General features: G+C 50.4%; 1 protein-coding gene across 1 annotated transcript in view; it reads right to left on the bottom strand.

Moving 5' to 3' along the window:
* nfxl1 (nuclear transcription factor, X-box binding-like 1) overlaps nt 1–24,009 on the bottom strand; it is a 37,199-nt gene extending 13,190 nt beyond the window's left edge. The window contains exons 1-12 of the mRNA XM_030087435.1: nt 23,993–24,009; nt 19,387–19,503; nt 19,110–19,307; nt 18,806–18,915; nt 18,577–18,692; nt 18,449–18,493; nt 17,844–17,977; nt 17,640–17,725; nt 17,492–17,567; nt 13,440–13,537; nt 13,110–13,224; nt 12,700–12,824 (exon numbers count right to left, since the gene is read on the bottom strand). Of these exons, the coding sequence (XP_029943295.1) occupies nt 12,700–12,824; nt 13,110–13,224; nt 13,440–13,537; nt 17,492–17,567; nt 17,640–17,725; nt 17,844–17,977; nt 18,449–18,493; nt 18,577–18,692; nt 18,806–18,915; nt 19,110–19,307; nt 19,387–19,486 (1,203 nt within the window). The 5' untranslated portion in view covers nt 19,487–19,503; nt 23,993–24,009. The remainder of the gene's footprint in view (nt 1–12,699; nt 12,825–13,109; nt 13,225–13,439; nt 13,538–17,491; nt 17,568–17,639; nt 17,726–17,843; nt 17,978–18,448; nt 18,494–18,576; nt 18,693–18,805; nt 18,916–19,109; nt 19,308–19,386; nt 19,504–23,992) is intronic.
* Between the last annotated feature and the right edge of the window lie 2,297 nt (nt 24,010–26,306).

Here is a 26,306-nt window from a genome sequence, read left to right as displayed (position 1 = left end):
CACTGTAACACACCGTGACACGCTGACGCACTGTAACACACCGTGACACACTGACACACTGTAACACACCGTGACGCACTGTAACACACCGTGACACACTGACACACTGTAACACACCGTGACGCACTGTAACACACCATGACGCACTGACACACTGTAACACACCGTGACACACTGTAACACACCGTGACACGCTGACGCACTGTAACACACCGTGACACGCTGACGCACTGTAACACACCGTGACACACTGACGCACTGTAACACACCGTGACGCACTGATGCACTGTAACACACCGTGACACACTGACACACTAACACACCATGACGCACTGACACACTGTAACACACAGTGACACACTGTAACACACCGTGACATGCTGACACACTGTAACACACCGTGACACACTGACACACACTGTGACACAGTGTAACACACCGTGACACACTGACACACTGTAACACACCGTGACACACTGACGCACTGTAACACACAGTGACACACTGTAACACACCGTGACACACTTACGCACTGTAACACACCGTGACACACTGTAACACACCGTGACGCACTGTAACACACCGTGACACACTGTAACACACGGTAAGTAAGTAAAGTAAAAGTTTATTTATATAGCACATTTACAAGCGGCTTAGCCGTGCCAAAGTGCTTCACACAAGTGCAGAGAATAGAAACAAACAAAAAACGGTGAAAAGACAAAACAGCACAAACAAATTAAAACACATCTCAAACTCGAGCGCCAAGGAAAGACCTAGCTGAAGGTCAAGGCAAAGAGGTGGGTCTTCAGCTGTGATTTAAAAATTCCCACAGACTCGGCCGCACGGATGTGGGGGGGAAGGGAGTTCCACAGCCTCGGGGCAGTAACAGAAAAGGCTCTGTCCCCCCTGGTTTTTAGCCTGGTCCTGGGAATGAAGAGGAGGCGTTGGTCAGCCGACCGTAACGCTCTGGAAGAGTTGAGGGGGCGGAGAAGATCGGTCAGGTAGGGAGGGGCGAGGAGATGAAGAGATTTAAAAACTGTTAAAAGAATTTTGAAATCAATGCGGTGGCGGACGGGGAGCCAGTGAAGGGAAGCGAGAACCGGAGTGATGTGAGCGTGTTTTTTGGTGGAGGTGAGGAGTCGGGCGGCGGAGTTCTGGACGAGCTGCAGGCGGTGGAGTTGGGCTTTATCAATACCGGTGTAAAGACTATTGCAATAATCCAGGTGTGAGGTGACAAAGGCGTGAATGGCCTGCTCTAGCCCCGCCTGGGGAAGGTAAGTTTTAATTTTGGCTAAAGTCCTCAGGTTGAGAAAACTTCTTCTGATGACTGCGCTGATCTGCTGCTCGAACTTGAAGGAACTGTCGAAGACCACACCAAGATTCCTGACAGCTGGCTTGGACTTCAAGGCAAGAGTACCCAGGGCGTTGGAGAGAAATGCTGGGGCGGCTTTGCCAAATACAATAACCTCAGTCTTATCCTCATTGAGGTTGAGGAAATTTGCTGTCATCCATGCCTTAATGTCAGACATGCAGTCAAACAGAGGCTGGAGAGCAGCAGGGTCGTCGGCCTTGAAGGGGAGGTACAACTGAACGTCGTCCGCGTAGCAGTGGAAGGAGATATTATATTTATTTATAATATCTCCTAAGGGCAATATGTATAGGATGAACAGAATGGGGCCTAAGATGGAGCCTTGAGGCACACCGTAAGAGAGGGGGGGCTGCAGAGGAGGTGAAGTCTCCCAGCTGAACAGAGAAGCTCCTGTCAGTCAGGTAGGAACGGAAAAATTCCAGAACTGTACCTCTGATGCCCAGGTGTTCGAGGCGAGACAGTAGGACCCTGTGGTCCACTGAGTCGAAGGCGGAGGTGAGATCGAGAAGCACCAGGACCACAGGGCTACCTGAGTCCGTAGCTAAGAGCAGGTCGTTAAGGACTCTCAGGAGGGCAGTCTCTGTGCTGTGGCCAGCTCTGAAACCGGACTGGAATTTTTCAAAGCTGTTATTATCTGTTAAGAATGGTTGCAGCTGGGAGTATACTTCACGCTCGATGACTTTGGAGAGGAAGGGCAGTTTGGAGATGGGCCTGAAGTTTGCAACGGAGGAGGGGTCGAGGTTGGGCTTTTTTTAATAGAGGGTGCACCACAGCATGCTTGAACGCTGGCGGGACACAACCAGTGGACAAGATGCAGTTGACTATTGACAGGAGGAAGGGGGCGACTGAATCAAGGACTGTTGGATCCTTGAGTAGGCACGAAGGTAGGCAGTCAGAGGGGCAGTTGGAAGGCTGCAGGTGCCTGACTACGGCAGAGAGAGAAGCTACCGAGACGGGTTCAAACCGTGAGAATGTTGCTGACAGGGGGAGGGGGGGAGGGATGGGGGGTGAGAAGGGGCCAGTAGAGGGCCTGAGTGCGGCGATCTTGCTAATGAAGAATTGTTGGAAGGTATCACAGAGGGCAGGGGAGGGCCTGACGGGGGGATCATTACGGGGGTTGATGAGGGAATTCAGTGTGTGAAAGAGAACCTGGGGTTTGTGACAGTTAGAGGAAATCAGATTAGAGATGCACTGTAACACACCGTGACACACTGTAACACACCATGATGCACTGTAACACACCAAGACACACTGTAACACACCGTGACGCACTGTAACACACCGTGACACACTGTAACACACCATGACACACTGTAACACACGGTGATGCACTGTAACACACCAAGACACACTGTAACACACCGTGACGCACTGTAACACACCGTGACACACTGTAACACACCATGATGCACTGTAACACACCGTGACACACTGTAACACACCATGATGCACTGTAACACACCGTGACACACTGTAACACACCATGATGCACTGTAACACACCGTGACACACTGTAACACACCATGACGCACTGTAACACACCGTGACACACTGTGACACACCGTGACGCACTGTAACACACCGTGACACACTGTAACACACCATGAGGCACTGTAACACACCGTGACACACTGTAACACACCATGAGGCACTGTAACACACCGTGACACACTGTTACACACCGTGACGCACTGCACCCCACCGTGACACACTGAAACACTGTGACACACCATGACACACTGAAACACTGTGACACACTAACACTGTAACACACACACACTGAGACACTGTAACACAGTGACACACTTACACACCATGAGACACTGTGACACACTGGCACTGTGACACACCATGACAACCTGTAACACACTGTAACACAATGTGATACACTGGAACACTGACACACTGTAACACACCATGACACACGAACACACTGTGACACACTATAACACACCATGACACACTATGACGCACTGGCACTGTGACACACCATGACGGACTGTAACAAACTGTGATGCAATGTAACACCATGACACACTAATACACTGTAACACACCATGACGCACTGCCACACATTGTGATGCACTGTAACACACTGACGTACTGTGACACACCATGACAAACCAACACACTTTAACACACTGACGCACTGACACACCATGACACACTGTAATACTGTGACACACTAACACTGTAACACACTGTAACACACTGTCACACATGACACTAACGCACTGTCACACACTGTCAAACACTGTGACACACTGTAATACACCATGACACACTAACACAGTGTGACGCACTGACACACTGTAACACACAGTAACACAGTAACACACCGTGACACACCATGACACACTGTAACACACTGTAACGCACTGTGACGCACTGTAACACACTGTAATACACCATGACACACTAACACACTGTGACGCACTGTAACACACTGCGATGCACTGTAACACACCGTGACACACTAACACACTGTGACACACTGTAAGACACTGTGACACACCATGACAGACTGACACACTGTGACACACTAACACACTGTAACACACCATGACACTGTAACACACTGTGATGCACTGTAACACACCATGACACACTATCACACTGTAACACACTGTGACATACTGTAACACACTGCAACATACAGTAACACTGACACACTAAGTCAGTGTGACACGCTAACATATTGTAACACAATGTGGCATACTGTAACACACTAACACTAATATACTTTAACACGTAACACTGTGGGATACTGTGACACACTAACACATTGTAACACACTGCCGCACTAGCATACTGTAACACACTGACACATGGTAATACACTGTAAGATATCTTAACACTGTGACACACTGAGATACTGTGAATTACTAACAGACTGTAACAGCGTAACAACCTGGCACACTATGACATACTGTAACACTAATACACTGTGACATGAACATGTAACACACTGACACAGATCCTTTAACACACTAACACACTGACATATGGTAAAACACTGACATACTATAACACACTGTGACATAATGCAACACACTGTAACACACAGTGAGACTGACATACTAACACACTGTTACATGCAGTAACACACGAACAAACTGCACTGTAACACACTGACAAACTGTAAGACACTGACACACTGCAACACACTAACATACTGCAACACGTTGTGACATACTGTAACACACTAACACGCAGTGACACACTGTAGCATACTGTAAGACGATGACACTATGACTAGGGCTGAAACGATTCCTCGAGTTATTCGAGTAATTCGATTACTAAAATGCATCGAGGCAGAATCCTCTGACTCGATGCTTCGTTTAAACCACTTCCGCTTTTTATGCCTTCACATCCGCCCAAAGCGCGCAATGCAAGATGGAGACGGAGAACGACGGAGACGAGCGACAAGGAGAGCAAAGAAAACGACGGAAACTGTCCAAAGTGTGGGACCATTATAAACTAAATCGGTCGAAAAACACAGTAGTGTATGTACTGCAAAACGGAATTAGCTTTCCACAACAGCACTTCCTCGATGCTACAGCACCTGAGCCGGAAGCATCCGCTGTGTGCATCGAGCCTGCCGAGCGGATCACACAGGTATGTCTAATGTCGATGTCACGTTCACAAAAGGATTTCATTTCCATCAGTGATTGCTAGTGTAGATTAGGGCATGTAAAGAACATACACGTAGCTGAACAACGGCTGACTAACGGGGGAAACTGCAGCGGCCACATGGCGAGGTATTATGTTAAAAAGTGTGTTAAACGTTAGAAAATTACAGTGTAGAGCCGAAGAATGGGAGTCGGAGGTGGCGTGTTCTGCAAAGAACTCCAAACTTTCTTTCCATTGAAAAACCAAAACACGTGAATGAATGGGAGTCACACCAAACTCCTTCTGTGGGGAAACCACGCACTCTCTAAAGATAAATGTTCCCCCACTCCACAGTCCATGGGTGAATTATGAACTAACTGATCACCACAACAGAAAATAAAATGTTATACTTTATTTACGCTTCATTCACGTTGTTATGATTGTATCACACGCGCACTGTAATGCGTGGCGGTGTCCGGCTAAGAAACGCTCTCCACGGACGTGTGCTGTGGGATGAATCAGTGAGCACAGACCTGCTGGTTCTCACGCTTCAAATATTTTAACGTCAGGAACAGTAAGATCAAGTCTACCACATATTACTGAAGTGAGCACGGCGATGCACAGCAGACAAAAAAAGAGACAGAGCTACTGAAAATAGCAAATTAAGGAGGCGCCACCATGTGGTGACGCCTCGTAATAACAATAATAACTGTTACAGCACACACACACCAGAGGGAGTCAGACCTGGTCATTGTCAGTTATTAATTTATTTAGGTATTATTGGGTTCATTCATTTTAATTGTGTTGCAGAGGGTCGGGTCATCAGTTGTAGATCACACCAGAATATGTACATTTAGGCCTAGTAATTAATGAATGAATAAAATTAATTTTTCTCTGCTACTTTTTCCCCCCAGTAAATGGCAGAGTGGTGCTTTGGGCAGCTTCGTACAGACGGCCCCATCACGTTCAACTGCACAAGCTGCTGAGTTCACGGACAACATTCTGAACATGACTGTCAGACACGCGCCCTCTGTCCATGGTGGAGGACGAAGGATCCAGAAGATGATCTCCGCTTTCAATCCAAACTATGCGCTTCCTTCAAGAACCTACCTCATGACAATGATGGAGAAAAAGTACGAGGACATTAAAGGCAAGTCAAAAAACATCCTAAAAGAGACAGACAGCATCGCTCTCACAACCCACATCTGGACAAGCGCTGCTCCAGAGCATATCTGGGTGTGACGTGCCACTTTCTTGGGAAGGACTGGGTAAAGGAGTCCCACAGCCTGACAGCAATGCCCCTTGAAGAGAGACACACAGCTGCCAATATTGCAGAGTGGATTGAAGATGTTATTGCAAAGTTTGACATTCCAACAGAGAAAATCAAAGCCGTCGTCCATGACAACGGCGCTAATGTTGTAGCAGCAGCTCGGAGTGGATGGGCATCGGTGCGATGTGCAGGACACACACTGAACTGAGCGGTGCAGGGCGCTCTGAAGAAAAACCAGGCTATCTCTAAGTGTGTAGCTGCTGCAAGATGCCTGGTTGAACACTTCAAGAAGAGCGAGCTAGCATCCTCCAAACTTAAGGATAAGCAGCAGCAAATGGGCGCACCGTTACACATGCAAGATGTAAGTACTCGCTGGAGCAGTACTTTCCACATGCTGTCCAGGCTGCTGGAACAGAGACGGCCAGTAACTGCTGCATTATCTGACCCAGCAGTGACGCCAAGAGGAAAACACGACCTTGACCTCAAGCCTGAGCAGTGGGATGTGATTCAGGAGCGGAACCAGGCCCTTGAGCCATTCGAAGGCGCGACTGTCTTTCTGAGTGGGCAGAATACGTTACCCTCTCAGGTAGGGATGGGTACCGAATTTCGGTAATTTTTTGGTACCGACCGAATTCCCGCTGAAGTACCGAGTATCGATTCACGGGAAATCCGTCGGTACCACATTTCGGTACCTGAACGCACCTTTTTTTTTTTTTTTTTTTTTTTGACCCTGAACGCACCTTGACACTATGCATCGGCAAGAGCGGAGGACACGGTGACGCGGTTAAGTGGGTCCAACACACCGGCCGTTCGGGAAACCTCCCGATGGCCCCCCCGCCCCTGTTCGGAGTTGTTCGCGGGAGGAACAAGCCGCTTCTGCTTCTGCTTCGGTCGCTCCCGCTGCATGTCACTTCCTAAACAATGCTCTGCGCATGCGCGGCTCGAAACAAGAGCGCGCATCGAGGCGGCGACTCGACATGATATGTCATCACGCAAAAGCGGTCCCACGTGGCTTTTGATTGGCATTATGACTGCCCAATCACGAGTTGGAACCATACAATTCTGATCCTCCAGTATAGGCTCTATGCACAACTCAGCCACTTCCTGAACTTCAGGAGGCTCCTTGTTTCCTGTCTTTCATGATAGGATGAGCTGATTAATGCAGGTGTGTCTGAAGCTGTTCCAGAGGCCAGACACACCTGCATTAATCAGCTCGTCCTGTCATGAAAAACAGGAAACAAGGAGCCTCCTGAAGTTGTGCATAGAGTCCATACCTTTGAGTGTTTGTTTACTGTAGAGGTGCCTGGTGCTGCTAATGTGAAACATTTCATACAGCTATTTATTTTGAGTCTATTTTTATTATGTTATTTATTATTGTTATTTATTTAAATTTTTTACTTCATCCCCACACACATTTTTCTCAAGTTCTATATTGGAGTTATTTCAGTTGATGTTATTGAAGCATAAATGTTGAAAATTCCGAAGTTTTGACTATTTTTTTAAATATACAAAATAACTTTAATTACCAAATGCATAACCCCCCCCCCCACCCAAAAAAAAAAAGTATCGAAAACAGGTACAGAAAAATACCGGTATCGATTCGCAGGTACCGAGTATCGGTATCGTATCGATTCAGATGTCAAAGGTACCCATCCCTACTCTCAGGACTTCCGCAGCTTGTGCAAAGTCTTAAGAAGTCCATACAAACTCCAGTCTTTGAGCCTGCAGCAGTCAATCATACCAACCTGACGTGACAGAACAGATCACAGCAAGATGGCGAGGACTATCTGTGTTCCAACCTGAATCAAATCATGTCCTACTTGCTGCTGCTTTAGATCCCAGGTTTAGGAAACTTAAAGGGGAATGGTCGTTTTTACAATCTGGACCTTCTTTCACATTCGTCACAACAACATTTACTCACCCGTTTGACTTTCGTGTGATTTGCAGTTGGTTCAGAGATACTTAGATCCTCCCATATCCATATAAGGCAGTGGGCGGGGCACAGACGTGCAGCCATGACAGACGCTCTTTTCTCTTATGTTTGTTGTGGGGTGGTAGATACATGTAAGTTTAGTAAGTCAGCATCACTTAGCGCTATTGGGAAGTCTGTAAACCGGCTAGATTGAGCAACTCTCCGGGAGCTCTGAAGTGATGATGTCATCACACTGCGCCGTGGCGCACATTCATTCTGTTTGTTTACATGGAAGTAGCGTCTCTGCTCTGCAGTCAGACCACGGCATCTCCATCGGCTTTTTTAGTCAGTCAGAGTTTATTTTCAGCTGGTTGTAACTTTGGTACAATGGTTCCAGTGTGCATATATCCTGCTGTGAAAGTAAAATGACCAGCTGGACGTCACTGAGCTCACAGGCTCCCACTGCGTGACGGGATTTATTGAAGCTGTGGCTAATAGCGCTCAACACGGACCCCAGCATCAAAGTTCCAACTTTACGAGGTTTGGATTATCGGGGGTGTAGTGCCCACTTCACATCGGAGGACTTCTTCCCAGTTCAGGAAAGAAATGAAGGCCAGAAGATCCAGAGAATGAACCTCAAACAGAATGCCATCCAGCGGCCGCAGGAGGAGGACAGGTCGAGGTAACGTGATGCTAATAATATTCATTTTTTGCTTCCGAGTATCCGATTACTCGATTAATCACCAGAATAACCGTTAGAATAATCGAATACTAAAATAATCGTTAGCTGCAGCCCCACTATGACATACTGTAATACCGTATCAGTTACACACTGTGACACACTGACAAACTGTCAGACACTGCCGTACTGTAACAGTCTAACGCTGTAACATATTGTAACACACCAACACTGTGACATACTGTAAAATACTGTAACAGTGACACACTGTAACACACTACCATCTCTGCAACACATTGTAGCACACTAACACACTGTAACACACTGTAACACACTGTGACACACTGTGACACACTGTGACACGCTGTAACACACTGTAACACGCTGTAACACACTGTGACACACTGTAACACACTGTAACACACTGTGACACACTGTGACACGCTGTGACACGCTGTAACACGCTGTAACACGCTGTGACACACTGTAACACACTGTAACACACTGACACACTGTGACACACTGACACACTGTGACACGCTGTAACACGCTGTAACACGCTGTAACACACTGTGACACACTGTGACACACTGTGACACACTGTAACACACTGTAACACACTGTAATACACTGTGACACACTGTGACACACTGTGACACACTGTAATACACTGTAACACACTGTGACACACTGTGACACACTGTAACACACTGTAATACACTGTAACACACTGTGACACACTGTAACACACTGTAACACACTGTAACACACTGTGACACACTGTAACACACTGTAACACACTGTAATACGCTGTAACACACTGTGACACACTGTAACACTGTAATACGCTGTAACACACTGTGACATACTGTAAGACACTGTAACACACTGTGACATACTGTAAGACACTGTGACACACTGTAACACGCTGTAACACGCTGTAATACGCTGTGACACACTGTGACACACTGTAACACACTGTAATACACTGTGACACACTGTAACACACTGTAATACACTGTGACACAATGTGACACACTGTATATACACTGTAACACACTGTGACACACTGTAACACACTGCAACACACTGTAATACACTGTGACACACTGTGACACACTGTAACACACTGTAATACACTGTAACACACTGTAACACACTGTAATACACTGTGACACACTGTGACACACTGTAACACACTGTAATACACTGTGACACACTGTGACACACTGTATATACACTGTAACACACTGTGACACACTGACACACTGTAACACACTGTATATACACTGCAACACACTGTGACACACTGTGACACACTGTAACACACTGTGACACACTAACACACTGTAACACACTGTGACTCACTGTAACACACTGTGACACACTGTAACACACTGTAACGCACTGTAACGCACTGTGACTCACTGTGACACACTGTGACACACTGTAACGCACTGTAATACGCTGTAACACACTGTGACTCACTGTGACACACTGTAACACACTGTAATACGCTGTAACACACTGTAACACACTGTGACGCACTGTAACACACTGTAACACACTGTAATACGCTGTAACACACTGTGACACACTGTAACACACTGTAACACACTGTAACACACTGTAATACGCTGTAACACACTGTGACACACTGTAACACACTGTAATATGCTGTAACACACTGTGACACACTGTAACACACTTTAATACGCTGTAACACACTGTGACTCACTGTGACACACTGTAACACACTGTAATACGCTGTAACACACTGTAATACGCTGTAACACACTGTGACACACTAACACACTGTAACACACTTTAATACACTGTAACACACTGTAACACACTGTAATACACTGTGACACACCGTGACACACTGTAACACACTGTAATACGCTGTAATACGCTGTGACACACTGTAACACACTGTAACACACTGTGACACACTGTGACACACTGAAACACACTGTGACACACTGTAACACGCTGTAACACACTGTAACACACTGTAACACACTGTGACACACAAGGACACACGAGGACACACTGTAACACACTGTGACACACAAGGACACACGAGGACACACTGTAATACACTGTGACACACAAGGACACGCGAGGACACGCTGTAATACACTGTAACACACTGTAACACACTGTAATACGCTGTAACACACTGTGACACACTGTAACACACTGTGACACACTGTAACACACTGTAACACACTGTAACACACTGTAATACGCTGTAACACACTGTGACACACTGTAACACACTGTAATATGCTGTAACACACTGTGACACACTGTAACACACTTTAATACGCTGTAACACACTGTGACTCACTGTGACACACTGTAACACACTGTAATACGCTGTAACACACTGTAATACGCTGTAACACACTGTGACACACTAACACACTGTAACACACTTTAATACACTGTAACACACTGTAAAACACTGTAATACACTGTAATACACTGTGACACACTGTGACACACTGTAACACACTGTAATACGCTGTAATACGCTGTGACACACTGTAACACACTGTAACACACTGTGACACACTGTGACACACTGAAACACACTGTGACACACTGTAATACACTGTAACACACTGTAACACGCTGTAACACACTGTAACACACTGTAACACACTGTGACACACAAGGACACACGAGGACACACTGTAACACACTGTGACACACAAGGACACACGAGGACACACTGTAATACACTGTGACACACAAGGACACGCGAGGACACGCTGTAATACACTGTAACACACTGTAACACACTGTAATACGCTGTAACACACTGTGACACACTGTAACACACTGTGACACACTGTAACACACTGTGACACACTGTAACACACTGTAATACGCTGTAACACACTGTGACACACTGTAACACACTGTAATATGCTGTAACACACTGTGACACACTGTAACACACTTTAATACGCTGTAACACACTGTGACTCACTGTGACACACTGTAACACACTGTAATACGCTGTAACACACTGTAATACGCTGTAACACACTGTGACACACTAACACACTGTAACACACTTTAATACACTGTAACACACTGTAACACACTGTAATACACTGTGACACACTGTGACACACTGTAACACACTGTAATACGCTGTAATACGCTGTGACACACTGTAACACACTGTAACACACTGTGACACACTGTAACACACTGTAATACGCTGTAATACGCTGTGACACACTGTAACACACTGTAACACACTGTGACACACTGTGACACACTGAAACACACTGTGACACACTGTAATACACTGTAACACACTGTAACACGCTGTAACACACTGTAACACACTGTAACACACTGTGACACACAAGGACACACGAGGACACACTGTAACACACTGTGACACACAAGGACACACGAGGACACACTGTAATACACTGTGACACACAAGGACACGCGAGGACACACTGTAATACACTGTACCATGCTGTGGCATACTATGACATAATGTAACACGTTACACATTGACACATCAAAATACTGCAACACACCGACATTAACACACTGACATGCTCTAACACACAGTAACATACTGTAACACACTGACACACTAACAAACTCAGACTGTGACACACTGATCACACTTGAACATATTGTAACACACTGTGACACACTATAACACACTGACACACTATAACACACTGACACTGTGACACACTAACACAGTGTGAGATAACGTAACACACTCACACACAGACACCCTGTGACACTATGAGCTACTGCAACACACTGTGTGTGTGTGTGTGTGTGTGTGTGTGTGTGTGTGTGTGTACCTGTCTGCAGGTCTCACAGCTCCCTCTGTGACATCTCATTGAACAGGTGTGGACGTTGCAGGACAGTTTTTTGTCACATGTGTCCCCACAGGGAGACACGTCCTCTGTACAGGGCAGAGACGACTCTGGAACAAGAGACAGGGAGTCAACGTTTGTCTCTGATGTCCCCACAGTCCCCGGTGTCCTCACAGTCCCCGGTGTCCTCACATGTCCTCACAGTCCCCGGTGTCCTCACAGTCTCTGGTGTCCCCACAGTCCCCGGTGTCCTCACAGTCTCTGGTGTCCTCACAGTCCCCGGTGTCCTCACAGTCCCCGGTGTCCTCACAGTCCCCGGTGTCCTAACAGTCCCCGGTGTCCTCATGTGTCCTCACAGTCCCCGATGTCCCCAGACTAACGTGTGTGTCACTTACTGGTCTTGCCGCAGGGACAAGATCTGCTGACTGAACGAGGACACGGAGGACAAAGTCCATCATGACAAACGAGCTCACAGGTGTGATTCCCACAGGACAGCAAGGACCCACACACCTGAAACACACACACACACACACACACACACACACACACACACACACACACAGATACACACAGACAGACACACACACGCACAGAGATGTCATGACAACCTTCATTCATCGAGGTCTTCTGTCGTACGTCTATATTTGCTAGAAAACATACGAGGAGCAGCACAGTGTGTGTGTGTGTGTGTGTGTGTGTGTGTGTGTGTGTGTGTGTGTGTGTACCTGCTGGCAGTTCCACTGAGGGCTGGCACATGGTCTATCAGTCTGCTCCCTGCCACACACACATCGCTGCACACTGACTCTGGGACACACGCCACATTCTATCACACACACACACACACACACAACAAGGGGCATCAGTTCATTTACCATACTGTAACACGGCATGTAAGTAAAACTGAGTGAGAAGACGGGGTGTGTGTACACCTGCGTGGAAGGGCACGAGGCAGCGGTGTGGGTGTGTGTGTCTGTGTATACCAGCGGGGTATATGTGTGTGTGTATATACCTTTGTGGCAGGGCGTGGAACAGTGGCGTATGTGTGTGTGTGTGTGTGTGTGTGTACCTGTGTGGCAGGGCGCGGAGTAGCAGTGTGTGTATGTACCTGCGGGGTGTGTGTGTGTATACCTGCGGGGTGTGTGTGTGTGTATACCAGCGGGGGTATGTGTGTGTGTGTGTACCTGCGTGGCAGGCCTGGGAGCAGCGGTGTGTGTGTGTGTGTGTGTGTGTGTGTGTGTGTGTGTGTACCTTTGTGGCAGGCCTGGGAGCAGCGGTGTGTGTGTGTGTGTGTGTACCTGCGTGGCAGGCCTGGGAGCAGCGGTGTGTGTGTGTGTTTGTGTGTGTGTGTGTGTGTACCTTTGTGGCAGGCCTGGGAGCAGCGGTGTGTGTGTGTGTGTGTGTGTGTGTGTGTACCTGCGTGGCAGGCCTGGGAGCAGCGGTGTGTGTGTGTGTGTGTGTGTGTGTGTGTGTGTGTGTGTGTGTGTGTGTGTGTGTGTACCTGCGTGGCAGGCCTGGGAGCAGCGGTGTGTGTGTGTGTTTGTGTGTGTGTGTGTGTGTACCTTTGTGGCAGGCCTGGGAGCAGCGGTGTGTGTGTGTGTGTGTGTACCTTTGTGGCAGGCCTGGGAGCAGCGGTGTGTGTGTGTGTGTGTGTGTGTGTGTGTGTGTGTGTGTACCTTTGTGGCAGGCCTGGGAGCAGCGGTGTGTGTGTGTGTGTGTGTGTGTGTGTGTACCTTTGTGGCAGGCCTGGGAGCAGCGGTGTGTGTGTGTGTGTGTGTGTGTACCTTTGTGGCAGGCCTGGGAGCAGCGGTGTGTGTGTGTGTGTGTGTGTGTATGTACCTTTGTGGCAGGCCTGGGAGCAGCGGTGTGTGTGTGTGTGTGTGTGTACCTTTGTGGCAGGCCTGGGAGCAGCGGTGTGTGTGTGTGTGTGTGTGTGTGTGTGTGTGTACCTCTGTGGCAGGCCTGGGAGCAGCGGTGTGTGTGTGTGTGTGTGTGTGTGTGTGTGTGTGTGTGTGTGTACCTTTGTGGCAGGCCTGGGAGCAGCGGTGTGTGTGTGTGTGTGTGTGTGTACCTTTGTGGCAGGCCTGGGAGCAGCGGTGTGTGTGTGTGTGTACCTTTGTGGCAGGCCTGGGAGCAGCGGTGTGTGTGTGTGTGTGTGTGTGTGTGTGTGTGTGTGTGTGTGTGTGTGTGTACCTCTGTGGCAGGCCTGGGAGCAGCGGTGTGTGTGTGTGTGTGTGTGTGTGTGTGTGTACCTCTGTGGCAGGCCTGGGAGCAGCGGTGTGTGTGTGTGTGTGTGTGTGTGTGTGTGTACCTTTGTGGCAGGCCTGGGAGCAGCGGTGTGTGTGTGTGTGTGTGTGTGTGTGTGTGTGTGTACCTCTGTGGCAGGCCTGGGAGCAGCGGTGTGTGTGTGTGTGTGTGTGTGTGTGTGTACCTCTGTGGCAGGCCTGGGAGCAGCGGTGTGTGTGTGTGTGTGTGTGTGTGTGTGTGTACCTCTGTGGCAGGCCTGGGAGCAGCGGTGTGTGTGTGTGTGTGTGTGTGTACCTCTGTGGCAGGCCTGGGAGCAGCGGTGTGTGTGTGTGTGTGTGTGTGTGTGTGTGTGTACCTTTGTGGCAGGCCTGGGAGCAGCGGTGTGTGTGTGGTGTGTGTGTGTGTGTGTGTGTGTGTGTGGTGTGTGTGTGTGTGTACCTCTGTGGCAGGCCTGGGAGCAGCGGTGTGTGTGTGTGTGTGTGTGTGTGTGTGTGTGTACCTCTGTGGCAGGCCTGGGAGCAGCGGTGTGTGTGTGTGTGTGTGTGTGTGTGTGTGTGTGTGTACCTCTGTGGCAGGCCTGGGAGCAGCGGTGTGTGTGTGTGTGTGTGTGTGTGTGTGTGTGTGTGTGTGTGTGTGTACCTCTGTGGCAGGCCTGGGAGCAGCGGTGTGTGTGTGTGTGTGTGTGTGTGTGTGTACCTCTGTGGCAGGCCTGGGAGCAGCGGTGTGTGTGTGTGTGTGTGTGTGTGTGTACCTTTGTGGCAGGCCTGGGAGCAGCGGTGTGTGTGTGTGTGTGTGTGTGTGTGTGTGTGTGTGTACCTTTGTGGCAGGCCTGGGAGCAGCGGTGTGTGTGTGTGTGTGTGTGTGTGTGTGTGTGTACCTTTGTGGCAGGCCTGGGAGCAGCGGTGTGTGTGTGTGTGTGTGTGTGTGTGTGTACCTTTGTGGCAGGCCTGGGAGCAGCGGTGTGTGTGTGTGTGTGTGTGTGTACCTTTGTGGCAGGCCTGGGAGCAGCGGTGTGTGTGTGTGTGTACCTTTGTGGCAGGCCTGGGAGCAGCGGTGTGTGTGTGTGTGTGTGTGTACCTTTGTGGCAGGCCTGGGAGCAGCGGTGTGTGTGTGTGTGTGTGTGTGTGTGTGTACCTCTGTGGCAGGCCTGGGAGCAGCGGTGTGTGTGTGTGTGTGTGTGTGTGTGTGTGTGTACCTTTGTGGCAGGCCTGGGAGCAGCGGTGTGTGTGTGTGTGTGTGTGTGTACCTTTGTGGCAGGCCTGGGAGCAGCGGTGTGTGTGTGTGTGTGTGTGTGTACCTTTGTGGCAGGCCTGGGAGCAGCGGTGTGTGTGTGTGTGTGTGTGTGTGTGTGTGTGTGTGTGTGTGTGTGTGTGTGTGTGTGTACCTCTGTGGCAGGCCTGGGAGCAGCGGTGTGTGTGTGTGTGTGTGTGTGTGTGTGTGTACCTCTGTGGCAGGCCTGGGAGCAGCGGTGTGTGTGTGTGTGTGTGTACCTCTGTGGCAGGCCTGGGAGCAGCGGTGTGTGTGTGTGTGTGTGTGTGTGTGTGTGTGTGTACCTTTGTGGCAGGCCTGGGAGCAGCGGTGTGTGTGTGTGTGTGTGTGTGTGTGTGTGTGTGTGTACCTCTGTGGCAGGCCTGGGAGCAGCGGTGTGTGTGTGTGTGTGTGTGTGTGTGTGTGTGTGTGTGTGTGTGTGTGTGTGTACGTCTGTGGCAGGCCTGGGAGCAGCGGTGTGTGTGTGTGTGTGTGTGTGTGTGTGTACCTCTGTGGCAGGCCTGGGAGCAGCGGTGTGTGTGTGTGTGTGTGTGTGTGTGTGTGTGTGTACCTTTGTGGCAGGCCTGGGAGCAGCGGTGTGTGTGTGTGTGTGTGTACCTCTGTGGCAGGCCTGGGAGCAGCGGTGTGTGTGTGTGTGTGTGTGTGTGTGTACCTCTGTGGCAGGCCTGGGAGCAGCGGTGTGTGTGTGTGTGTGTGTGTGTGTGTACCTTTGTGGCAGGCCTGGGAGCAGCGGTGTGTGTGTGTGTGTGTGTGTACCTCTGTGGCAGGCCTGGGAGCAGCGGTGTGTGTGTGTGTGTGTGTGTGTGTGTGTGTGTGTACCTCTGTGGCAGGCCTGGGAGCAGCGGTGTGTGTGTGTGTGTGTGTGTGTGTACCTTTGTGGCAGGCCTGGGAGCAGCGGTGTGTGTGTGTGTGTGTGTGTGTGTACCTTTGTGGCAGGCCTGGGAGCAGCGGTGTGTGTGTGTGTGTGTGTGTGTGTACCTCTGTGGCAGGCCTGGGAGCAGCGGTGTGTGTGTGTGTGTGTGTGTGTGTGTGTGTGTGTGTGTGTGTGTGTACCTCTGTGGCAGGCCTGGGAGCAGCGGTGTGTGTGTGTGTGTGTGTGTGTGTGTGTGTGTGTGTGTGTGTGTGTGTGTGTACCTCTGTGGCAGGCCTGGGAGCAGCGGTGTGTGTGTGTGTGTGTGTGTGTGTGTGTGTGTGTGTGTGTGTGTGTGTGTACCTGCGTGGCAGGCCTGGGAGCAGCGGTGTGTGTGTGTGTGTGTGTGTGTACCTTTGTGGCAGGCCTGGGAGCAGCGGTGCTGCCTGCAGCCCAGCAGGAGGCCACAGGGCTGCTGGCAGGACCAGGCCTGTGGAGAAACAGTCACACTGTTACAGGTTGTCGCGGTGTCCAATCAGAGAGCCGCTGCTGAGACACTGGCCTTGTTGCTACAGCGACGGGGGAGGGGCGTGGCCTTTCCACACAGACAGGAAACAGAGACCATCTTTGGACAGGGAGGACAGGGACCTGAGGGAGAGCAGGGACAGGAGCCGGTGAGAAGCCTGGTTCTGCGTGTGGTACCTGGACACACAGAGCTGTGTGTGTGTGTGTGTGTGTCTGTGTGTGTGTGTGTGTGTGTGGTTACCCGGGTGACACAGCAGCAGACAGGTGTGTCCACACGCCGGCTTCAGCTCTTTCTGACAGACGGAGCCACAGGAGTGAGGAACCAGCCAGGGGTCCGGGGGGGGGTCCTGCAGCTTCCCACAGTAACACAGGTACCTGCAGGACACACACACACACACACACACACACACACACACACACACACACACACACACACACACACACACACACACACACACACACACACCCTGAGATGTTGCCTGTCACTGGATGTGTGTGTTTCACATGAGTCTGACTGGTCCAATGGAAACCACCCAGGAGGAGGGTGGAGGGAGGGTGGAGGAGGAGGGTGTCAGCTGACTGCTGTGTGACCTAAAGCCCTCTGACCTCTGACCTCCCTCTGGATTCAAGATGAAGTGTTCTCTCCTCTTGGCTCCGCCCCTCACTGCTTCACTGTAGGATCATCCACCCGAGCAGCTCCACCCTCTGCTCACACCAGGAACACCACCACCAGGGGAAACGACCTTTGACCTCCAGCAGGTCCTCTCAGCCATTTCAATTCACCACCTAGTTACAATGTGTGTGTGTGTGTGTGTGTGTGTGTGTGTGTGTGTGTGTGTGTGTTACCTGCTGGGTTTGGAGCTTGGAGGATACTCTGCTCGACACTTTGGACTGTGGAGAAACCAGAACATCAGACACCAGCAGGGGGGGGGGGGGGGGGGGGGGGTAGGTATCAGTAGGGGGAACAGCCTCACCAGGGCCAGGGCTGCTGCTCTCTCTCCTCCTCGGCCAGCAGCAGCTGGGAGTCTCTCGACCACTGCTGGATGCAGGGCAGGTGGAAGAGGCAGAAACAGCTGGAGCAGCTCCACACCTGGGGGGGGGGGGGGGGGGGGGGGGGGGGGGGGTCAGTCCTCACTCTGTCTGTGTGTGTGTGTGTGTGTGTGTGTGTGTGTGTGTGTGTGTGTGTGTGTGTGTGAGGCCCACCGGCTGGGTTCTCCTCACGGAGCTGATGCAGATCAGACAGGTCAGAGCTCCAGACTGGAACAGCTCCGAGACGTACTGACCCGTCCTCACCAGACCCGACGAGTCCCCGCCTGGACACACAGGGACAGGGACGGACAGGGACAGAGACACACAGGGACAGAGACGGATAGGGACAGGGACAGGGACAGACAGGGACAGAGACACACAGGGACAATAAATAAAGCTGAACTGAAGTGACAGGAAGTGTGTGTGTGTGTGTGTGTGTGTGTGTGTGTGTGTGTGTGTGTGTGTGTGTGTGTGTCACCTGTCTGGTGGGTGTAGCTGGTGAAGGTGGAGGCCAGGATCTTCCCTCTCTTCCCATCCCTCTGCTCGCTATCATCATCCTCATCACCTTCATCAGAGGAGGAGGAGCTCAGGGCTCCGCCCACCAGCCGCTGAGCAGCAGCCTGATTGGACATCCGGATGTCCTCGAACCTGGACTGAACGGTCTCTGGACGTACAGCTGGGAGGGGGGTGGGGGTGTTACAGCAGGGCGAGACACCGAGGACGAGACTGTCCATCACTGTCATCGTCTTCCTCACCTGTTGGCTCCGCCCTCATCCCGCCTCCTCGTCCAGCAGCTCCGCCTCCAGGCTGACCCCGCCCCCGCCCCCTGCCCTGCTGTCTCCAGGCTGGCTCCATGGCAACCACTGTACAGCCTGCACACACACACACACACACACACACACGCACGCACGCACGCACGCACGCACGTCAATGAACCTGTGGTGGAGAGAATCCTTCTGGGTGTTTGACCTGAACTTGGACTAAAACAGAGACCTGCTCCTCTGGGTTCTGACTGCCTGACTCTGTGTCTGACTGTTTGACTGACTGTTTGACTGACTGTTTGACTGACTGTTTGACTGACTGTTTGACTGACTGTTTCACTCTGACTGTTTCACTGACTGTTTCACTCTGACTGTTTCACTGACTGTTTCACTCTGACTGTTTCACTCGGACTGTTTCACTCGGACTGTTTCACTCGGACTGTTTCACTCGGACTGTTTCACTGACTGTTTCTCTCGAACTGTTTCACTCGGACTGTTTCACTCGGACTGTTTCACTGACTGTTTCTCTGACTGTTTCACTCGGACTGTTTCACTCTGACTGTTTCACTCGAACTGTTTCACTCTGACTGTTTCACTCGGACTGTTTCACTCTGACTGTTTCACTGACTGTTTCACTCGGACTGTTTCACTCTGACTGTTTCACTGACTGTTTCACTCGGACTGTTTCACTCTGACTGTTTCACTGACTGTTTCACTAGGACTGTTTCACTGACTGTTTCACTCGGACTGTTTCTCTCGAACTGTTTCACTGACTGTTTCTCTGACTGTTTCACTCGGACTGTTTCACTAGGACTGTTTCACTGACTGTTTCTCTGACTGTTTCACTCGGACTGTTTCACTCTGACTGTTTCACTCTGACTGTTTCACTTGGACTGTTTCACTCGGACTGTTTCACTGACTGTTTCACTGACTGTTTCTCTGACTGTTTCACTCTGACTGTTTCACTGACTGTTTCACTCGGACTGTTTCACTCGGACTGTTTCACTCGGACTGTTTCACTGACTGTTTCTCTCGAACTGTTTCACTCGGACTGTTTCACTCGGACTGTTTCACTGACTGTTTCACTGACTGTTTCACTCGGACTGTTTCACTCTGACTGTTTCACTCGAACTGTTTCACTCTGACTGTTTCACTCGGACTGTTTCACTCTGACTGTTTCACTGACTGTTTCACTGACTGTTTCACTCGGACTGTTTCACTCGGACTGTTTCACTGACTGTTTCACTCGGACTGTTTCACTGACTGTTTCACTCGGACTGTTTCACTCGGACTGTTTCACTCGAACTGTTTCACTCTGACTGTTTCACTCGGACTGTTTCACTCGGACTGTTTCACTGACTGTTTCACTCGGACTGTTTCACTCGGACTGTTTCACTCGGACTGTTTCACTGACTGTTTCTCTGACTGTTTCACTCTGACTGTTTCACTGACTGTTTCACTCGGACTGTTTCACTCGGACTGTTTCACTGACTGTTTCTCTCGAACTGTTTCACTCGGACTGTTTCACTCAGACTGTTTCACTGACTGTTTCTCTGACTGTTTCACTCGGACTGTTTCACTCTGACTGTTTCACTCGAACTGTTTCACTCTGACTGTTTCACTCGGACTGTTTCACTGACTGTTTCACTGACTGTTTCACTCGGACTGTTTCACTCTGTTTCACTGACTGTTTCACTCGGACTGTTTCACTCTGACTGTTTCACTGACTGTTTCACTCTGACTGTTTCACTGACTGTTTCACTCGGACTGTTTCTCTCGGACTGTTTCACTGACTGTTTCACTGACTGTTTCACTCGGACTGTTTCACTCGGACTGTTTCACTGACTGTTTCACTCGGACTGTTTCACTCGGACTGTTTCTCTGACTGTTTCACTCTGACTGTTTCTCTGACTGTTTCACTCTGACTGTTTCACTCGGACTGTTTCACTCTGACTGTTTCACTCTGACTGTTTCACTGACTGTTTCACTCGGACTGTTTCACTGACTGTTTCACTAGGACTGTTTCACTGACTGTTTCACTGACTGTTTCACTCGGACTGTTTCACTCTGTTTCACTGACTGTTTCACACGGACTGTTTCACTCTGACTGTTTCACTGACTGTTTCACTCTGACTGTTTCACTGACTGTTTCACTCGGACTGTTTCTCTCGGACTGTTTCACTGACTGTTTCTCTGACTGTTTCACTCGGACTGTTTCACTCGGACTGTTTCACTCGGACTGTTTCACTGACTGTTTCTCTGACTGTTTCACTCGGACTGTTTCACTCTGACTGTTTCACTCGGACTGTTTCACTCGGACTGTTTCACTGACTGTTTCACTGACTGTTTCTCTGACTGTTTCACTCTGACTGTTTCACTGACTGTTTCACTCGGACTGTTTCACTCGGACTGTTTCACTGACTGTTTCTCTCGAACTGTTTCACTCGGACTGTTTCACTCGGACTGTTTCACTGACTGTTTCACTGACTGTTTCACTCGGACTGTTTCACTCTGACTGTTTCACTCGAACTGTTTCACTCTGACTGTTTCACTCGGACTGTTTCACTCTGACTGTTTCACTGACTGTTTCACTGACTGTTTCACTCGGACTGTTTCACTCGGACTGTTTCACTGACTGTTTCACTCTGACTGTTTCACTGACTGTTTCACTCGGACTGTTTCTCTCGGACTGTTTCACTGACTGTTTCTCTGACTGTTTCACTCGGACTGTTTCACTCGGACTGTTTCTCTGACTGTTTCACTCGGACTGTTTCACTCGGACTGTTTCACTCGGACTGTTTCACTGACTGTTTCACTGACTGTTTCTCTGACTGTTTCACTCTGACTGTTTCACTGACTGTTTCACTCGGACTGTTTCACTCGGACTGTTTCACTGACTGTTTCTCTCGAACTGTTTCACTCGGACTGTTTCACTCGGACTGTTTCACTGACTGTTTCACTGACTGTTTCACTGACTGTTTCACTCGAACTGTGTCACTCGGACTGTTTCACTGACTGTTTCACTGACTGTTTCACTGACTGTTTCACTCGGACTGTTTCACTGACTGTTTCACTCGGACTGTTTCACTCGGACTGTTTCACTGACTGTTTCTCTCGAACTGTTTCACTCGAACTGTTTCACTCGGACTGTTTCACTGACTGTTTCACTGACTGTTTCACTCTGACTGTTTCACTGACTGTTTCACTTGGACTGTTTCACTCGGACTGTTTCACTGACTGTTTCACTCGGACTGTTTCACTGACTGTTTCACTGACTGTTTCACTCGAACTGTTTCACTCTGACTGTGTCACTCGGACTGTTTCACTCTGACTGTTTCACTGACTGTTTCACTCGGACTGTTTCACTCGGACTGTTTCACTGACTGTTTCACTCGGACTGTTTCACTCGGACTGTTTCACTGACTGTTTCGAACTGTTTCACTCGGACTGTTTCACTGACTGTTTCACTCGGACTGTTTCACTCGAACTGTTTCACTCGGACTGTTTCACTCGGACTGTTTCACTCGGACTGTTTCACTGACTGTTTCACTGACTGTTTCACTCGGACTGTTTCACTCGGACTGTTTCACTCGGACTGTTTCACTGACTGTTTCACTCGGACTGTTTCACTCGGACTGTTTCACTGACTGTTTCTCTCGAACTGTTTCACTCGGACTGTTTCACTGACTGTTTCACTCGGACTGTTTCACTCGGACTGTTTCACTCGGACTGTTTCTCTGACTGTTTCACTCTGACTGTTTCTCTGACTGTTTCACTCGGACTGTTTCACTCGGACTGTTTCACTCGGACTGTTTCACTCTGACTGTTTCACTCTGACTGTTTCACTCTGACTGTTTCACTGACTGTTTCACTCGGACTGTTTCACTGACTGTTTCACTCGGACTGTTTCACTGACTGTTTCACTCGGACTGTTTCACTGACTGTTTCTCTCGAACTGTTTCACTCGGACTGTTTCACTGACTGTTTCACTGACTGTTTCACTCTGACTGTTTCACTCGGACTGTTTCACTCGGACTGTTTCACTGACTGTTTCACTCGGACTGTTTCACTCGGACTGTTTCACTCGGACTGTTTCACTGACTGTTTCACTCGGACTGTTTCACTCGGACTGTTTCACTGACTGTTTCACTCTGTTTATAGTCTGACTGTCTCTCTGTCTGACAGTCTGTCTGTTTGACAGCCAGTCAACAGCCAGTGTGGACTTGTCTTTCAGCGGATCTAATGCAGACACACCTGGACCGATCGGACCCGGACCGATCTGACCCGGACTGATCTGACCCGGACCGATCGGACCCGGACCGATCTGATCCGGACCGATCTGATCGGGACCGATCTGATCCGGACCGATCTGATCCGGACCTCCTCCCGGTGACTTGCAGCCCGTTCAAAGTGCAGTTAGCCTGCTAGCCGCGGGTTGCTAACTGCTGTTACACCGCAGAGAAAACAAGTTCCACCCTGTAAACAACCGCGGACTGAGCAGGAAACACCGGAGGACCACCGAAGCACCACCGGAGGACGCGGTGGGAGCCAGACCGGCTCTGAAAAGAATAACAACGAGAAGTTTAAAGTTTAAACTCACCTCACAGCCTTCGGCACCGCTCGTCTCCTGGGGCGCATGCGCGATGCCCCGCGCTGCATGCCGGGAGACGGAGTCCCCACAGAGGACACAACTATGGAACTAAGGGAGAAAACAACTACAAGTCCCAGAATGCCCCGCGAGCCGGCCGTTGACGCGGCACAGCGCCGCTCTGTGAGCACGTGGTCGTTTGTGACGCTTCAAGCCGGCGACTGAGCTCAACACGGAGGAAAAAACTTTATTACAAAGTTCTAATTCAAACATTTAGGCGCCACCGACATTAGAAATACACTAGAAACACAACAGTCAAGTGACTGACAGCCAGCAGAAGGAGACAATAACAACGGCAATAATACGTTTAAATCAAACAAACAAAAAGAAATCACTAATGGCATTATGCTCAGTTGAACTCTAAAAAAAAATCTTCAAGATAATATGCTTGTTTCTTATTGATTAGTTTCAAAGATTTTTCAAAAACGTTGAGCTCATTCCTCCAGTGAATAACTGTGGGTTTGGTTTTTAAAAATCTCCATTTATGAATAAAGTGTTTTCACAAGATTAATAAATTATTCACCTCATTATCTGTCTTTTGATCTTTCAAATTAATTCCAATTGAGATTTCTTTAAATGTTAAAACTGCTTTGCCAAAAACCTTGAACTAGAAAAAGATATGCAGAGCCCGGGACTCGTGTTGTTGAGGGTCGTCTCTCCTTGAAGCCGAGGCCACGAACTACCCCACCGGGGGCCACCCACTACCAACCGGGGGCCAGCCACTACCAACCGGGGGCCAGCCACTACCCACCGGGGGCCACCCACTACCCACCAGGGTCACCCACTACCCACCGGGGCCACCCACTACCCACCAGGGCCACCCACTACCCACCAGGGCCAGCCACTACCCACCGGGGGCCAGCCACTACCCACCGGGGGCCACCCACTACCCACCGGGGGCCACCCACTACCCACCGGGGGCCACCCACTACCCACCAGGGCCAGCCACTACCCACCGGGGGCCAGCCACTACCCACCGGGGGCCACCCACTACCCACCAGGGTCACCCACTACCCACCGGGGCCACCCACTACCCACCAGGGCCACCCACTACCCACCAGGGCCAGCCACTACCCACCGGGGGCCAGCCACTACCCACCGGGGGCCACCCACTACCCACCAGGGTCACCCACTACCCACCGGGGCCACCCACTACCCACCAGGGCCACCCACTACCCACCAGGGCCAGCCACTACCCACCGGGGGCCAGCCACTACCCACCGGGGGCCACCCACTACCCACCGGGGGCCACCCACTACCCACCGGGGGCCACCCACTACCCACCAGGGCCAGCCACTACCCACCGGGGGCCAGCCACTACCCACCAGAGCCAGCCACTACCCACCGGGGGCCACCCACTACCAACCGGGGTCCAGGGCCAGCCACTACCCCACCGGGGGCCACCCACTACCCACCGGGGGCCAGCCACTACCCACCGGGGGCCACCCACTACCCACCAGAGCCAGCCACTACCCACCGGGGGCCACCCACTACCCACCAGAGCCAGCCACTACCCACCGGGGGCCAGCCACTACCCACCAGAGCCAGCCACTACCCACCGGGGGCCACCCACTACCCACCAGAGCCAGCCACTACCCACCGGGGGCCACCCACTACCCACCAGAGCCAGCCACTACCCACCGGGGGCCACCCACTACCCACCAGAGCCAGCCACTACCCACCGGGGGCCAGCCACTACCCACCGGGGGCCAGCCACTACCCACCGGGGGCCAGCCACTACCAACCGGGGGCCACCCACTATCCACCTCTTTTTTTTTCTTTTCTTTTTTTTTTTTGTCAACTTAGTCAGTGGTACATTAGTGCTGGGCTTTAGACCACCTGACCTATTCTTCCCCAAAGATGGCATCGGATTGAGTCCCTCGGTGTTGTCTGAACAATTGAGTCTTCAATTGTCTCTTGAAAGCAGAACGGGACTCAGCAGAACCAGAGTCTGGGACTTTGGTCCTCCATCTGGGAACAGCAGAGGAGAAGAGTCTGGCTGGAGGTTTAGAGCCGAGAGAAACCCTGGATCAGGGAGTCCAGGTAGGCCGGAGCCGTTCTTTTAAGTGTTTTGTAAGTGTTCTGTAAGCCAGGAGGAGAGATTTGAATTTGATCCTGGCTGCAACTGGAAGCCAGTGAAGGGAGAGGAACAGGGGAGGACCTGAGCTCTGCTGGGCTGGTTGAAGACCAGACCTGCTGCAGTCTGGATCCTCTGTAGAGGTTTGACTGGACCTGCAGGGAGACCCGCCAGCAGAGAGTTGCAGTA

The sequence above is a fragment of the Salarias fasciatus genome, unplaced genomic scaffold (assembly GCF_902148845.1).
Source record: "Salarias fasciatus unplaced genomic scaffold, fSalaFa1.1, whole genome shotgun sequence".
NCBI lineage: Eukaryota > Metazoa > Chordata > Actinopteri > Blenniiformes > Blenniidae > Salarias > Salarias fasciatus.
This window is presented reverse-complemented; position numbering and strand designations above follow the sequence as displayed.